Genomic DNA, 17,447 nt, shown 5'->3' with positions numbered 1-17,447 from the left:
TTCAGCTTACATTTTTTTTTTTAATAATAAGATTCGTATTTAAATGTACCGTTGTTCTCTTTTGTACCGTTTACTCTAGTATCAAGGAAAAAGTTCGCCCAGCTAGCTCGTGTGTTTACGCGCCGAAAGAAGCGCAGTGCAAAACAGATTTTGAGTCAAGGGCCGGCACCATCACATGATAATTTACTGCTCAACGCAGAACCTCTTCTTGACGACGATGACGATGATGATCTGAGAGACGAAATGGAAGTGAGAAAGCAAGAGGACTCGAAGGAGTAAAATATTTAATGAGGTACGTATTCTAACTTAACCGTTTATATCCATTTCTGTTCTTCGTTGATTCAATTCGAAAAACACAAACAATAAAATTATCTTAGAAAGTGAACAGCGCTGATAATAATAATAATAATAATAATCTATATACAGGGTGTTTCAGATAAAACGTCCAGTGCTTATAAATCCGAAACGGCTGAGAATAAAAAGATGAAACAAAAACTGAGATAGGAAAATGTCATAGGGCGAATCACATGGTGTTATTATGGTCCCCCAGGGCCCTCCTTCAAGGGGGCCCAGGGGCCAACTTCAAATTTTCAAATAGGAATATGTATTGATTCATACCTCATTCAATAGTACTTGAAAAACTAAACAACTTTTGTAGGAAACAATTTTCGATTTGGGCCACCGTTTTTAAATGGCCGCAAAAAGTGGGCCCTATATCAGATAAAACGTCCAGTGCTTATAAATCCGAAATGGCTGAGAATAAAAAGTTGAAACAAAAACTGAGATAGGAAAATATCATAGGGCGCATGACATGCTGTTGTCGTGGTGACCCACAGGGCCCTCCTTCAAGGGGGCCCAGGGGCCAACTTCAAATTTTCAAATGGGAACATGTATTGAATCATACCTCATTCAATAGTCCTTGAAATACGAAACAACTTTTGTAGGAAACAATTTTCGATTTGGGGCACCGTCTTCAAAATGGCCGCAAAAAGTCCTGTATCAGTTTGAAGTTGGCACCTGGGACCCCTTCACGGAGTTTCCTTAGGGTCACCACAACAACACCACTTGATATGCTTTATCATCGTTTCTATCTCAGTATTAGTTTCATCTCTCTATTACCAGCCGTTTCTGATCTAGGCCTATAAGCACTGGACGTTTTATCTGATACAGAACCCACTTTTTGCGGCCATTTTGAAAACGGTGGCCCAAATCGAAAATGTTTCCTACAAAAGTTGTTTCGTTTTTCAAGTACTATTGAATGAAGTATGATTCAATACGTGTTCCCATTTGAAAATTTGAAGTTGGCCCCTGGGCCCCCTTGAAGGAGGGCCCTGGGAGTCACCACAACAACACCATGTGATGCGCCCTATGACATTTTCCTATCTCAGTTTTTGTTTCATCTTTTTATTCTCAGCCGTTTCGGATTTATAAGCACTGGACGTTTTATCTGAAACACCCTGTATATATAAATGAAAGTCACTGTATTTATGACTTCGTACCTCTTGAACCACCCGACCGATCTGGATCAAATTTGCTATATAGGTGAGGTTCGGACCTGGGATGGCTTCTTTTATCATTTCACTTTGACTGCAATTTGGTGGAGGGGTGACACATATAAAAATACATAATAATGAAAGTGATTAAGTTTGTGACGTAATAACTTGAACCATACAACCGATCTCGATGACATGTTCAGCATAGATGAGGTTCTGGACTGGGATGATTTTTATCATTTCACTTTGACGGCAATTTAGGGGAGGCGGAGGAGAGGAGATATTTAAAAATGATCGAAAATGACCGATATTAGTGTTAAATCCATAGTTTTCTAGGTCGTTGAGATGAACGGTGACACTTCCAATGCAGTTTAAATCCAAATCCAGCCCTTTATGTCCAAAATTAAACGTATTCTTCCCGTTCGAAAAACGGGTATCCTGGTAGTAGTGGCGGTGGTAATAATAATAATAATAATAATAATAATAATAATAATAATAATAATAATAATAATAATAATAATAATAATACAGTGTCTTCTCAGAAAGGCTCTTGGCCAGCTAGTTGGCTCGCTTCAATTGGGTGATGTGATTAACGTATCAAATACATAACGTCATTATTTCTGGCAGTTATATAAGATTGCTCTCGTTTAAAAGGAACGATTAAATGGGAGTTAGAAGTATGACACGATGAGAGCAATGTGAAAGCATCGACGGATTACAAAGAATCTGCATGGATCGGTCCCACCTGTAGGTAATTCCAGTGAAGTAACTTCCCACGGAGGCTTTGTTCTTCTATTGGCTTTAAAATTACGTTGCTTGTCATTATGGACGCTGGCAAATAATAAACTAAAAAGACGGTAAAAAGTTCTGGTTTAAGTACGGCCGTAAAATCAGAAATTAGAATTAACTTTAACAGGATAAAATTACAACGTTGTATTTGCGGACAATAAGTTACAATTTTCATGTTTGTGCAAATAATGTATCATAAGAAAATGTTTTCATATATCTTGTGTCTTTAATTTATTCTTGATTCCTGACATTTCACTCGCGTAGTTCTGCGAGCATCGTCGGAGGAAAAGCCTTTTTGAAAATTAATCGAGTATGAATTTACATGTTGGTTTATTTCATCTTTCCTTTCATATATTCCTACGATATAACTTGCCTGCAAACCTATCTTCACTTGTACCCAAAATAGTTCGATATGAATTCAATGTCGCTAGGCTAGGTTTTGTTTCCTTTGTGAATCCTCTATTTTAATGGTTCCCAATTACTTTAGAGTTGTGAACCTTTTCTTTATATTTTTATTTTTAAGGCAAACTACTCACCCTACCCTTTACAGGGTATCTACTAAAATTCCAAAATAAAATTTCGTGACTTTTTCGTGACCTTTTCTTTACCAAACCATAAAACTGCGTAGCCTTCTCAAGAGCAAATTTGGGTGCGAATTAGGCCGAATTTTTATGCATGCGATAGAAGCGTGCTTTGCTTGCGATTTGGTAGCGTCTAAAGCCGATCATAGATATTTTTGGTGATGGATTCTGACGTTTTATAGAACAAAATTTTACAGTTTGTACTTATATTTGTACAGATAAAAAAATCGTGACCCAAAAGCTAAATTTCTTTGCTTTCATACCGTTTTCTGATTTCGTGACTTTATCATGATTTTCGTGACTGATAGACACCCTGCTTTACCAAAAAAAAAATCAGTTTAATGTCTCACGAGTATACCTTTTTTAGGCTAAAGGAGACGATGACTAAGTCCAAGTAAATGATGATGGAAAATTAATGGAATGAAAGAGTAGAAGGAAACTGTAATACCCCGAGAAAACCCAGGAAAACAATATTGTCCACCACAAACTAACTTGGACGAGGAACCGTACACTTTGGAATTTGGTATCTGCGTCGAAGCAGTAGTTGAGAGCTAATGTTAAGAACAATTACATTTCCAACCTTTATGTTAGAAACATACGACATATGAATTTGAATGTAGGTGGTAAATCATAACTCTTTTCGTTTCAGACAATTCTTGCCACATTTGGTTCAATATTTGCTACCTTTATTAGTCTTAAATCAGGTTCAACATCATGATGAATCCAATGTTCGTTGTTCAGGAAACAAATATTGTAAATGTTCGTTTACAAAGATGTGTGTGATACAAGTGGAACTATATGTTTCAGTGCCTTTGACACATTTTCCTATACGTACTTAGAAAATGTCTTCACCTAAAATTGATCAGTTCTACATTCTTTTAAATGAGGCATCACAATATTAAGTTATAGCAAGATAATTACAAGAAGAAAGTGAAATACTAATAACAAGGGAAAAGAAAAGAAAACAATTTTGGTTAAGAGAATGGATTTTGAGAATGAGGTACTTAGAAGGATCATGTATTTGAATGAGAGAAATTTCAAGAGAGTACTCGAAACAAGCGTAAAATACGCCAACCAATTATTGACAAACCTCTATTCCATACTACTAGTTGCACCCGTACTGTACTTTTGTTCGCCTGTATCATTTACCTGCCGTGCTTTGCATACCCTTTTCTCCAACTGTTTCATTTCCCAATAATTATGAAACATTTCGTGGAAATGCTATATCAGAGGGTTCACATTGAGAATAGCCCAGCATTAAAACGAGAAATTTACGAATAAAATCTGTTTCTTCTTGAAGAGATGGCAATGAGGAAGGGTAACTCAATTATTATGCAAGCACCAAATCCGTAACTATAGTTAGTGTGGATGAAGAAAGTGGGGTCACTTAATAAAACATTTTACATATCTCTTTTGGTGTAATTAATACCCGAGTGCTTTCTGGAATTCTTATTTTCTTGGGTTTTTGTGCCACAGAGTATGTCCAACATATTAAATCTTAAAACGTTAAAATTTTCTAATTTCTTCTGTTACTGAGTTCGGTTCGGTTAGGTTAGGTAGTTGGTTTGCCTTATATTCCTCTGTTACTGAGTTAGGTTAGTTTAGCCTTCGAATTACACGAGAAATCTCCGATTCACAAATTATTTCCTGTAAAATGTATGTATTTTTCATATTTCTGGACCTACTTGCCGGCTCTTAATCCTTTTCTTGATGCATGCCGCTAGTTGTGTACAGATTTATATATCTAGAAACTAATACGTCATAACGGTTAGTCGTGCAAAAATTACTCATCAACCTGTGCTAAATTCTCACTACAATCCATATGTACATCATTTCGGTTCAAGTTAGGCCAATGCTGATGACTTTGCGGTAGTGCAGGTGCGTCCGTAGGGAACAGGCATGTACAATGTAGATACAACCAGTATCTTGTATTGTATCTATTATATTGTAAGGTCTATTGGCTTGAAGTAGAGCCCACTTTTTCATTTTCAGCGCCTCCAGCATTCTGCCGTTATGTACAGTAAGATGCTCTCATTCTGCAATTATTTATGTTAACGATCTATAGAAATAGCGGTTTATTAGTATAAGGCCACTCATATATGTTTTTTTATTGCAATATTGAAAGATTTGAAAATTTCTGCTCATTAATTTGTACATAAACATAAGTCGTAACCTTACAAGGACAGGTATACCGTAAGTTATCTAATAGAATTACCATTATAAAATAAAAATCTTTCTTTAGTTCAAAACTGTAGCTTTCTTTTCAACAACAGGTCAACAATCGGCACGATTTGTCTAATATTTTTGAAGCTTCACCCTTGTATGATGAGACTTAAAATACGATCAGTTTCGTGAAACCGAACTATTTTTTCTTGGTATATGTTTATCGCACCAGCACAAGACTTTTTTTTTTTGAAAATTCTTCTTCGGCATGTTTTTGGTGTTCAGTTCAATTATTATTATTATTATTACAATTTACTTCTTTAGTTCCAAAATGAGTCATTTCAAGCTCTTACGTTCTACTTTCCACCGGTGTTTCCATTAGACAACCTAGTCGACTTCGCTATTCAATCTGATTGAATAGATCACAGAAAATAGAACGTCTTTCAATTTAGTTGCTAGTCGATTAGTCGCCTTTAACCCAACAGGCGATTCAGTCGAAGTCCTGTTTACACAGTCGACTGACAAGCAAAGGGTACGATATCAGGACTCGAGTTGCGCAATAAGAGTTATATATCAATAAAGAGCATCAAGTAGTTAGTTAATTACCAAGTTATTAGCTGCAGTCCACCAATAGAGATAAAGTGATGGGATGTCAAAGGTAACATGGCGATCTATGGCAAACACAAGAAAGAAAGCGTTTTTCCCGTCTCCCCTATGTATTTGAGGTGAGATAGTGATTCAAATAACATGTTCAAGTCACACAGTTGATGTCGAGAGTAGAAAGGATCGAATGATCCAAACAAAAACAATTTATATGATACAATGTGTACATCTTACAATGGCCATCGACTCGCAGTGATAACACAATTCAGTGGTAAGGAAGTCGAAGCAGTACTGAATGGTGTCTGGAATGCTTTCTTTTCGATATCCTGGTATCCCACTTTGTAGAAGGCAAGTGGAACCATGTTGTGGAAGAGGGGAGCACAGAACTGATACAGCGTAAACGATTGGAGATTCAAGAACTTGTTACGGTGCCAGATGTTGGTTTCTTGGGAAAGTAGGATTGTGTCAGTGACGAACTTGACAAAGTTCTTGTAAGAACGGATAAAGCACACGTCTAGGGGCTGTACTAGTCCTGTGCATCCAGCCAGGATCAATTTCTTCGTGACTTGTGACATTTGCAGAAACAAATTTGTCGGAAATTTGTTGTTTTTCTTCGTTGTTGTAAGATGTGCACATTGTACAAACTGCTTTTCTTCGGATCATTCGACCCTTCCTACTCTCTACTTAACTTTGTGGCTTGAACATGTCATTTGAATCACTATCTCACATCAAATACATAGGAGAGACGGGAGAAACTCTTTCTTCCTTGTGTTTGCCATAGACTCCCATGTTACGTTTGAAGTCCCATAACTTTTTCCCTATTGGCGGACTGCAGCTAATTCACTTGGTAATTAACTAACTACTTGATGCTCTTTAAGAACATATAACTCTTATTGTGCAACTCGAGTCCTGATATCGTACCCTTCGCTTGTGAGTCGAAGGTGACGTCAGTTCAACTGAATCGACTATAAATTGACTAAGTGAAAACGCCCCTTAGTCATATTCCTTAACTTTATGCAGGTGTTATTCTGCTTAAATATTTGCCCCCAGTCATTTTCGTATCTTTGTGTTGGTTGTCTGTAATAAAATAATTAACTATAGTACAAATTAGAATTACTACACTAATGTGCTTATTAGAGCTGTAAATTTTATAATTCGAAAAAGAACAAGGAAAAGTAGAAAACGTAGAAATATGAGGAGTAAAAGTAATGCATACTCAATACAGCTTAAGAGTAAGTAAACATGACGCTGTATTACTTTTGACTTATAATTACAAATAACAGTCAACATTGTAATTCTTGTTACAGCTATATTCAATGAACCCAATACAACTTACATTAATTCCTTTTCGACTTTATGCAAAGACCTATCCTTTTGAAATCGAAATTATTAACAGGGTGTTTCAAAACTACACCGACAACGTTTAGGAAGTGATTCCTGACACCAAGATAAGACGAAAAATATAGTCCAACTTGGGTGCAAAAATGCTTCCTTTCGGAATTATAAGGGTGCCGAAAACATGAAAAATGAACTTTGAAGGGCCATATCGCCAATACTATGGGGCTATCATAATCGGGTCAAGATTTTATTTAGGAACTAGTATATGTCCTATCCAAATATCCATGTTTCAGAATCCTGTGGTAGTTCGACAACAATTTTTATAGAGGTAGTTGGTAAGTACTTCAAATTATATGCCCGTAGCCAAACTGTCTTTATAAAATATGTTGCGTGAGTACCTTAGGATTCTGAAACATGTACTTTTGGATAGCGCACATATTGATTGTTAAGTGGAGTCTTGACCCGAATACGGTAGGTCCCATAATATTGGAGCTATGGACCTTTTAAAGTTCATTTTTTCTTGTTTTCGGCAGTCTATAACTCCGAAAGAAAGCATTTGTGCACCCAGGTTGGTCTATACTTTTCGTCTTACCTTGGTGTTAGGAATCAACTCCCAAACGTTGTCGGTGATATTTTGAAACACCCTGTTAAATTCTGAAAATTCATTATGTCAAATTGTTGTAGAATTTATTCAATTATCTATTTCATTCTGCAGTTTTGATTTTGAGAACTTTGATTTTGATGTATGTAGGTGTAATCAGTAAATGTTAATTCTATTTTAGAATTATTTTTACAGACTGAAGCCTACATTATATTGCTGTTGGAATATTTGCTGTGTAACAAGAACGAGGAGGGAATATCATGTATATTATTGGATTAGATCTGAGGTTCCTTGCTCTGAATATAGTGTGATATAAAAGAAATGTAAATGTATAATAAAAACTACAGTGTTTTGTACAGTGCATGTATTGTTAATAATGGTAGATATCCCCAAATAGAAAAAGAAATATATATATATATAAGTACATAAATGCATTTATCTCAAAATATCATGATACTGCAGAAAAATTTAAAAACAAATCTTAATGTCACTAGTGCAGATACAATAAAAAAAAATGTTGCATTAATCTTTGAATAAAGCAAAATACTCCTTTAACTTCGTTCTAAATGTTAGCTATCAGTGCAACTCTTTTAACAGCTATGTAAACATCCTATTATGTGATAGAACACTTTTACTTTCGAATCTGTATTGTGTGTTTCTGTAAGGCTCATTCTAGAGAATTTAAACAGGAAACAAATTATGACAGGAGAAGGATATAGTCACTATACAATGATCTTGTTTGCATTGTAATTGCTTTAGATTGAAAAAAAAAAAAAAAAAAGTTGTGTTTGGTGTGAATATTTAAAAACTTAGTATTTCTGGTGAAATCGTTTCACGCATTTCCGCAGAATAAAGGATGAAAAGAGAGAAAAAAAAAGAAAAAAGTATAATTCAGTTTTTCGGAAATGCATTACAAATTTATAGAGGATGAAATTTCGTGAAGGAATAAGGAGATTAGTATTATTACGTTTTATTACGTACTGCTTGGCCTTTATACGTTGTATTAGGTCAAATAAAATACAGAAATGTAGATTTGTAAAGTATTACCGTTTTATATAAAGAATTTGATTTAGTATTAATAATCTGTTCTTTGTTTCTGTAGAACTTGCATCTGAACCGTACAACGTGAGCTTTAATTAGAAGTAAGCTAGAAGATTAGAATCTGGAAGGTTCAGAAGGAAGTGTAATCATAATTATGATTAACCCTTTTAATCTTTGCCTTTTTAAATCGATTTTCAATATTGAAGTGTTGCAAACAAATTTCATTTAAAATTAATTCTCATTATTGTGTTATCTAACTTGTAGCATCCTTATTTTCTTTTCTCCTTGCAAGAAACGTTCATAATAGCTTGTGTTTGGTTGTTGTTTCATCTTATCAGTGGCTGCACGAATAATTTTGCATCATTTTAATGTACATCGTAATTTCAATTCTAAAAGCACGATATTTATTCGGCTGTGAAGCGTTTTATTATGAAACTATGAGTTATTGTTTTTTTTTAAATGTAAATCGATATTTTTGATTAGAAGTCAGGTATTTCTAAATTAAAAGTGAACAGTATTGTAACGGTATGATACATATAGAAAGTCTATGAAAGATGCTATTACTCAAAATCTTAGTACATCCATAAATATGCAGACTTTAAGATCAGGCTATGTTTTTTGTGAATGGTTATCAGAAAGTTCTTTCCAATCTAGTTCTTTACCATTAAACTGTCTTGATTTATTACTTTTTTTGTTTCAAATTAAAAAAGATCACTCACTTCATTTTGAAAATAATTGTATTTGTGGATGAAAGTAAATTAAACAAATGTGAAATATACTTTGCTGATTGAGATCAATATTTGAAATCAAAATATTAGGAATTCCTTTGTATTATTGCGATAGTGATCTTTAAAATAGTTTTTTTCTTCTTCTTCTTCAATATTTTGGGAAATTATGATGGTTCTTGGAGGCGCCTTTATATATATAAAAATACCCTTTTCACCTCTCTGTGCCTTGGGCTACGTAATTGTGAAATCTAAACTTGTCTGTTCTGAACTATTCTCAACTCTGTAAGGTAACAGACGGACAAACATGTTAGCGTTTCGTCATTTCGTTTTGACGTTAACTTAATAAATATTGTGGCATACATATTAGAGCAGTTGAAGTGTTTTGCTTTTTTTTTTTTTTTTCCTAATATTGTTGTAATGCAAAAAATCCGTAACTATCAGCAAGATATGTGTACAACACATTATCGGTTTGTAAGATTTTTACATCCTTCTCCTGTCATTGTAATTAATTAATAAATAAAGTAAAAACCAGAAGCTAAGTAAAGGAGGCTAATGTTATTGCACAATGCAGAAAAAAATAATACTGAAGAGAATTAGATTTCATTACTTTGACTCTACTGTAGTCTACTGTAATTCTGCTAGCAAATCACAAAACCTTTCTTCTTGTTACGCATTTTCATTGGTCATACATTATTGAAATGAGGAGGGGGGGGGGAGGTAGCAAATGAATAGCTAATGCGAGACTGAAAATCAAGTGACTTGATTTCAAACTCAATACATAACGTGGAAACAGTGCGTTACTTTCATGCAGCTTTTATTTCTCTAATTTTTTGAGACTGACCATCGATATGTGGAGATGAGAAAGAAATAATATATATATAAATATAGAATTTCTATATATATATATCATGAGTATTTAATTGTACGTGTACAGTGTATTATGTACGAATGACATGTAAATATTCGTCATTGTTTTGATAAGTACTACAACAGATGAATGTATTTTGGTATAGTATTGTTGGAACCTTATTTAAGCATAGAGCCTAATTTTATCATGTATGTGATACCAAGTTCATTTCATAAGAAGCTGCCTTCGAGCACTTTTATTTTAAACGTAAAATAGCCGAGAAATTTTGCGTGCGTTGAGATCTTGGTTGTCTGGGAGGGAGATAAATTGTCTGCCATATTGTGAAGAAAATCTACATGAGTGCCATACATATACATTATAGTCTATTTTATAATATGGTAATTATTTCGTAATAAAATGACAGTGATCACCTTTGTCCGGTTCTGTTACATTTAGGCAAGTGGGATTGTGCAATATGATTAGTTTTAGCAGCAACAGTATGGAAGACAAGAGCTTACGGTCAGTTTTGTAAGGATTCGCAACGTTAGTTTACATAAGGGTAATGAGTCTGAACAATTAAAAATGATAATTTTTTAAAAATAATATTTTATTGAACCAGCTGAACAGAGGTTGTACCCATGTGCAGTGTCAATATACAAATATATTTATGATATTTATGAATACTTGCAGTGTTAGTGTGCTTGTTCCATACATTATTAATGTGTTATATTCATTACAAGCGACACACACACACACACACATATATATATATATATATATATATATCAGGGCTCATAGCGAGTCACTTTTTTAACTAAAAGTTACTTTTTTTTTTTTCAAATTTGTCACTAAAAGTTACTTTTTAGGGAGGTAAAGTTACTTTTTCGTGTGATTTAGGTTTTGCATTGGCAGTTTTCTAAGAAAAATATTATACAAATAAATGGAAAAAGGCAGAAACTTGTTACTCATTACTCTTCTGAAAGCTTCAGTACTTGCTGCCACATGTAAAACAGTCACTCGTTACTCTTCTGAAAGCTTCAGTACTTGCTGCCACATGTAAAACAGTCAGCTTTATTCTCACTTCAGCTTTTATTCTTTCTAAAGCACAGTGGATGGTTGGTAGATGCTTAAGCTCTCAAGGTGGGTTAAGAACCCTTCTGTGTCTATTCTTTCTTCTATCATAATAGTCTTTTAGTTTTCTCTCGTAATAATTAACGCTTCGCTCAACGTTTTGTGTGTGTGTGTTTGTGTGATTCATCATGTTCGTTTTGTGTTATGCCTCTTGTATGTTCTTCTTAAGAGTAGGTGATGAATTTGAATATTTCATGGCTTTGAGAACTCTCAATGATAAGTTAAATATAATGTCTGGGATGAAGAAATTCGGAAATAGGCCAGAACTGGTTCCACTTACTCAGAAGCTTCTTACATCTGCTAAGTCTGCTTACCGTAACTACAAAGCATACTTAGAAAACCTAAGAAAGGAGGAAGCTTAAAAAGAAATAAAGATGAAACAAAACAATAAACAAAGAAAGAGATGATGGAGAAATTGTCAAAGGAAAAAAGGGGCATGATGAGATTTTGGTCACTTTTTCGTGTGCTTTTGGTCACTTTTCAACTATTTATAAGAGACCAGACCACTGTGAGCCCTGATATATAGGGTGTTTCAAAACAACAGCGACAACGTTTGGGAGGTGATTCCTGACACCAAGATAAGACAAAAAGTATAGACCAACCTGGGTGCACAAATGCTTCCTTTCGGAGTTATAGGCTGCCAAAAACATGAAAAAATTAACTTTAAAGGTCCATAGCTCCAAAACTATGGGACCTATCGTAGTTGGGTCAACACTTCACTTAGGAACTAGTATGTGCCCTATCCAAATATCCATATTTCAGAATCCGGCGGTACTTCCGCAACAATTTTGTAGAGGTAGTTGGAGAGTACTTTAACTTGTATGCTCGTAGCCAAACTCCCTGTATAAAACTTGTTGTGTGAATACCGTAGGATCATGAAACATGGATTTTTGGATAGAGGACATACTAGTTCCTAAGTGGTCTTGACCCGACTGCGATAGGTCCCATAGTTTTGGAGCTATGGACCTTTAAAGTTCATGTTTTCGGCAGCCTATAACTCCAAAAAGAACATTTGTGGACCCACGTTGGTCTATACTTTTCATCTTATCTTGGTGTCAGGAATCACCTCCCAAACGTTGTCGGTGTTGTTTTCAACACCCTAGATATATATTCCACCCCGTACGGTAACGTGAGCCGTGATCAAATTTTGAACTTTTTCCAACCAAGATGATCGTGATCATGCGTTTCCCTTAGTCCAACTCTGTTTCTGTTTTTTTTTCTCTTTCTTCTCTCTTCAAGTCTATTGTTTGAAAACAGATCAAACATACTAATCAATAGGACTGTTCTTCTTTGGTTAAGAACTCATAAATATGAAAAATAATAAAAATTAAGTGATACATCTATTGCAACGCAAAAGAATACTTTGGTCATTGTATGTAATTTTGTGTAGAAAGTGAGTATTTTCTAATTGCTTGACGAGTTGTTTAAGTATTGCGATTATAAATCATTGTACCTTTCCAGATTGTCAGTACACTACAGCATTACGCCCTCAGAAAAAAAATGTTGTTGGCGAAATTTAATTCGTTGCAGATACATGATATGCATGATATAATCTCTTACTTGATGCTAAGAAAGCGTACCAATCCCGTGATAGTCACCTAAAATATATATAAACATCAGTACGTCCCGAACTTCGTTCGTGTTTTCCCTCTTCAGTGAGGTTCGTAAAATTGAGCTTATCATTTTAATGTTCTACGGCTCAGTATAATATATAACGTTATAACAAGTAATGCTGGGTTCACATGTTCAGACTGTTTCTCTTGAGATCTGTCATGTTTCAGAAATATTGTTGAAGACACTTTTCATATTTTTTGATTGGAAATCCGAATCATGTGCTGGTTGGCTTAAGCTCTCGGAACTTCGGGCCAGAAAGTTAGCTTTAATTAGGCATGGCCAAAATTTTCCGAAATCGGAAATTTCACTTTCCGGATTTCGGAAAAATTCCGGATTTTTCCGAAATCCGAAATTTTCCGATTTTACTTTCCGGATTCCGGAAAGTAAAAATTCCGGAATTGGCCAGACTTAGTTTTAATGTATGTCGAGTATTGATTCAAATTATTTAACAAAACTGTTAGGGAAGCGTGGAGTAAGTAAATATATTTTAGTATAGTAAACACAACATTACTAAAATCGTATTTTTGTAAGGTAGTGAACAGTACAAAGATGATCATTAAATGATGCATTCACTAGAATCAGAAAGTGGTATATCATATCAGATGAAAACTAACCAATCGAGTAATTTATGTAACTTAAAAATAAAAACACAAACGTCCTGAAAATTTCTTCTGGACATTACTGACAATATATGACATGATCTCTGTATGCACATTTCTCTTTTTCCTGAACACTAAATTGGTTCGTCATTGGTGCATATAATTGTGTATTTTATTTGTGTATTCAGTGATCTAATTTTGTGAAAATACATATTTAAAAGATGCCTTTGTTAAGTTTAAAAACAAATTGCTATATGAGAAAGTGGAATTATTTAATGCTATATCTGCATTGTATTGTTCTTTACGTATTGTACCGAGTTCACTTTTATCAAGAATATATATATATATAAAATCAAGTGGAGTTAAATTTTCCGAGCTTTATAATTTAAGATCATATCATATTTAAATAATCATGTATCTTTCATCAAAATAGTAATCAAATAACGTATAATTAATCCCTTTCATTCCGCATCTGATATAAATACATCTTTCGTGCACTTGTTCTGGATTGAGTCTGGTGTCGCATTTGAACTGTTCATCCATCCAAAAGAGAGGAAAAAAAATTACCATTTATGTTTTTGGATCTCTGAGAATTTACCCTTGAAAACTACAATTAGTTTCAAAAATAAGAGGGGAATAACACAAAGGGAAATATTGTATTTGAAGAAATAATTTAAAAGTATTTGCATCAATTTTCAAATTAGTATGGATGACTATGGTGAATGATCAAAATGTCCAATCACGTAGATTGTTGTGGAGTATAATTTCTGGTGCATTTGTATTAGGTACAGGGGTAAAAGTGGATCTGAAAAAGTAGGGGAACGATAGGTAGCGAATGACGTCCCGCCGTACATATTTTTGGAGGTAGGGGGACGGCGTAACCCCGTGTTCCCCCGCACTTTTACCCCTGATTAGGTATGGAAATAAAAAGATCAAGTATAAACATTCACATACGAAGTATAAAGAAACAAAAAAGCATTTCTGACTCAAGAATAATAAGCTACCAAAATTGGAATCTGTTTGCCTCATTCTTTATCGTTTAATTGTAATTATTGTTAAAAAATAAGAAACTATTATATCCATTTTCATAGAAAGTTACTTATTATTACATTATTGTAATATAGAATTTATATCTAATGGATAATTTAGAAGACAAAATATGTTCATAACATTGAATTTCTTCTGTACATACCAGACAGGAAGATTGAGGATCGTTTGCAGTATGGAAATGATATTTTCTGATGTGCTTCTTTTATTATGATTATTAAAATTTATCTTGAAACGCTTGGTTATTCTTGTGATTTTCTAAAGTTCTAAGATTAACTCATAAAGTATATACTATTTAAAATTGGAGTTGAAGCTTTCCTGGTGATGTGATGCGAATACATGTTCTCGGAATGTCAACCAGGTGAAGTGTTCGTTGTCCAACGTTTCAAGAACAGACATTGTTCTCATCTTCAGGGTCAGGTACTGTATAGATGACTGGAGACGAGAACAGTGTCTGTTCTTTAAACAGACAACCAACACTTCTCCTGCTTGATATCCTGAGAACAATATATTCGCGTAGATAGTACTTATTTAATGTTTAAATATTCCCGTATGCTGAGAATATGAACCAACTAAGTAATATAGGTCGACAGCAATGACTTGAAGTCTGAGACGCTGAAACTGCAGGAATTTATAAATTAACACAACATTGTATTAGCATCTGCTTGCAACAGTTGATTGAGAAAGAAGCATTTCTAGCTATTGCCTTCCGTATTTGACAATGTTATGTTTTGTTATGGAATATTTAGTTATAATTTCAGCTCAGCCAACGATCAAGTCATTCTTGTTCGGCTATATTATGTGCACAAAATCGATGGGAAAAAGGAAATTGATGAAATTCGCTGCGAAGCTTTATTTCGAAAGAACGTCAAACTTCAAAATAAAAAATAAACAAAAAGTGAGATATTTGACATTCACTTTGTTGTCATATTTACTATACACTAAAATTAAATATACTATTTATTATTATAAATAATAGTTGGTTCCACACCGAAATTTGAGTTAAAATTTATTTTATTTGGGAAATAAAAGTTCTTTTGAATGAATTGCGTGATGAGTCTTCGTCCCAGTTTTGTTGGATATTTTAAAACCCGTTTTATAGTACTTTCAGGCGATTTCAGTAATCAGTTTCCGTAGAAATATGAACTACAATCAGATCAGTCCAAATATATTGATAAAAGAAGTATTAAAAAATATTGTTGGTGATATTTTTGAAGCTTAATAACACAAACACAAGAACTTAAGTTCTATACTCAATGCTAGGAGTTATTTTCACTGACCAGTACGAATGCGCTGGAGAAATCGTAGTGAAGGACGTAGAAGAATGGAATAGTACGAACATCTTTATTTTGTGTGCTGAGTTACTTGTTAATTTCATTTTACGTTCTGTCGAAATCTATCCAGACTATTTTATGTTCATCTGGTTTTTCAGCTCCAGTTTAATAGACTCATAATTTCTATAAATTTATTGTTAGGAACACGTGTGTCAATAACTTAAAACACCATCAGTATGATTTAGAGGAGTTACTAGAGTTTTTTTTTTTTTTTCCTTTCTTGCTTTTTGATTTCTATCTATGGATGAAGCGTAAATCTTACAATTGTTTATTTTTTGCTGTACGTGATATGTCCAGTTGTTCGTAAATTGAAAACAGATTAAGAACACTAGTTGTTCCCTGTAAGCCTTCGGCTCATGTGTAAATTGCCTGCACGCTAGCTAGGTAGAAGACAGCGCAACTAGTGACAATTACTAGCCTGTCTGTGGACTATTAGGAGCTTGACTAACAGAGACATCTTGACCTTATAATAAGGATCAGGGAAGACTATTAAGACAAAATTTAATCATCTTTCAACATATTCAAAGCTTAAATATTGTGGTTATAAAGGTACTTGTTATGCTATAATAAAATAATTAAATCAACAATGCCATCTTTTGACTCATTGACAGTGTGCTCTCTTGAATGGTGTAAATAAAATCTCGGATCACGAATATCATAAAGTTTAGCTCTCTATCGATTGTAGAATAGGAATGGAGGTGCTGAAGGTGTATAATGTTTCATGACAATATGTTTGATTGGTAAAACATCCCGTCCTTTCTGTTTGTGGTCTAATTTTTTTTCTATTATTATTATTTTTTTAGAAAATGTAATATAATAACATTTGAACAAAGCAAAAGCGATGTTCCTGATTCGTGTTGTATTAACATTATCGGTTTTATATCGTAACACACTTGTTCTGCTCATCACACGATAATTTGGGAAACAGACTGCAATACCTATACAATAAGTTAGATTGTGATTCTATCGAATCAAATAAAAGCAGTGCCGTAAAATGTTCTAGTAAGACTGGATATCCAGCGTTCAGTTCAAGAAGTTCCTTTATTTTTCCCTTCTGTAAAACTTAAGAAAAGGATATTATAATGAGATAAGCGTTAAAATATTGTTTACTAAATTTGTAAACTGTTTCACATTAGTCTGTTGCAGCATGGTTGTGTATCTTGGGTATGGATTTCGTGTGCAAATTTTTAAAGTATAGATGCGAAAAATATCGGAATAATTCCCACCTCTTGAATGATTGTTTTTAACCTGAGGTTAATATATTGTGTTATTGAAGATGTTAATATATTTCTGATTATAAACTTTATATATATATTTAATAATTTGTAGTTTTATTTATTTCTGAGTTCTGTGATGCTTTAACTTAAGTAACTTGAACTGAAGGTATTTTCTCTTTCTTTAAATATACAGCTATTTGGACTTGTACGTTGCATTGAGGTAAATTTAGAAAACAATTGTATTAGGAAAATGCTCAGAGAATTTGCATCAGACAGTTTAATCTACTCCTCGTGTTTTAAAAGAAGAAAAAGAAAATCATT

General features: G+C 33.8%; 1 protein-coding gene across 6 annotated transcripts in view; it reads left to right on the top strand.

Annotated features, from left to right (window-relative positions):
* Positions 1-13,771, top strand: part of LOC145694692 (CUE domain-containing protein 1) — a 57,490-nt gene extending 43,719 nt beyond the window's left edge. For 4 of the 6 annotated variants that reach the window (XM_081771200.1, XM_081771202.1, XM_081771201.1 and 1 more), the window contains 2 exons: positions 80-292; positions 7,764-13,771. In XM_081771200.1, the coding sequence (XP_081627326.1) occupies positions 80-279 (200 nt within the window). In that variant the 3' untranslated portion in view covers positions 280-292; positions 7,764-13,771. Of the gene's footprint in view, positions 1-79; positions 293-7,749 lie in introns of those variants that run through there. The other 2 variants (XM_081771203.1, XM_081771205.1) reach the window with 2 other exon arrangements.
* Positions 13,772-17,447: the final 3,676 nt, after the last annotated feature.

Source organism: Thermobia domestica, chromosome 9, assembly GCF_964235325.1.
Source record: "Thermobia domestica chromosome 9, izTheDome1.hap1.1, whole genome shotgun sequence".
Lineage (NCBI taxonomy): Eukaryota > Metazoa > Arthropoda > Insecta > Zygentoma > Lepismatidae > Thermobia > Thermobia domestica.
Note: the sequence above shows the minus strand (reverse complement) of the source record. Positions and strands in the feature narration are given on the sequence as shown.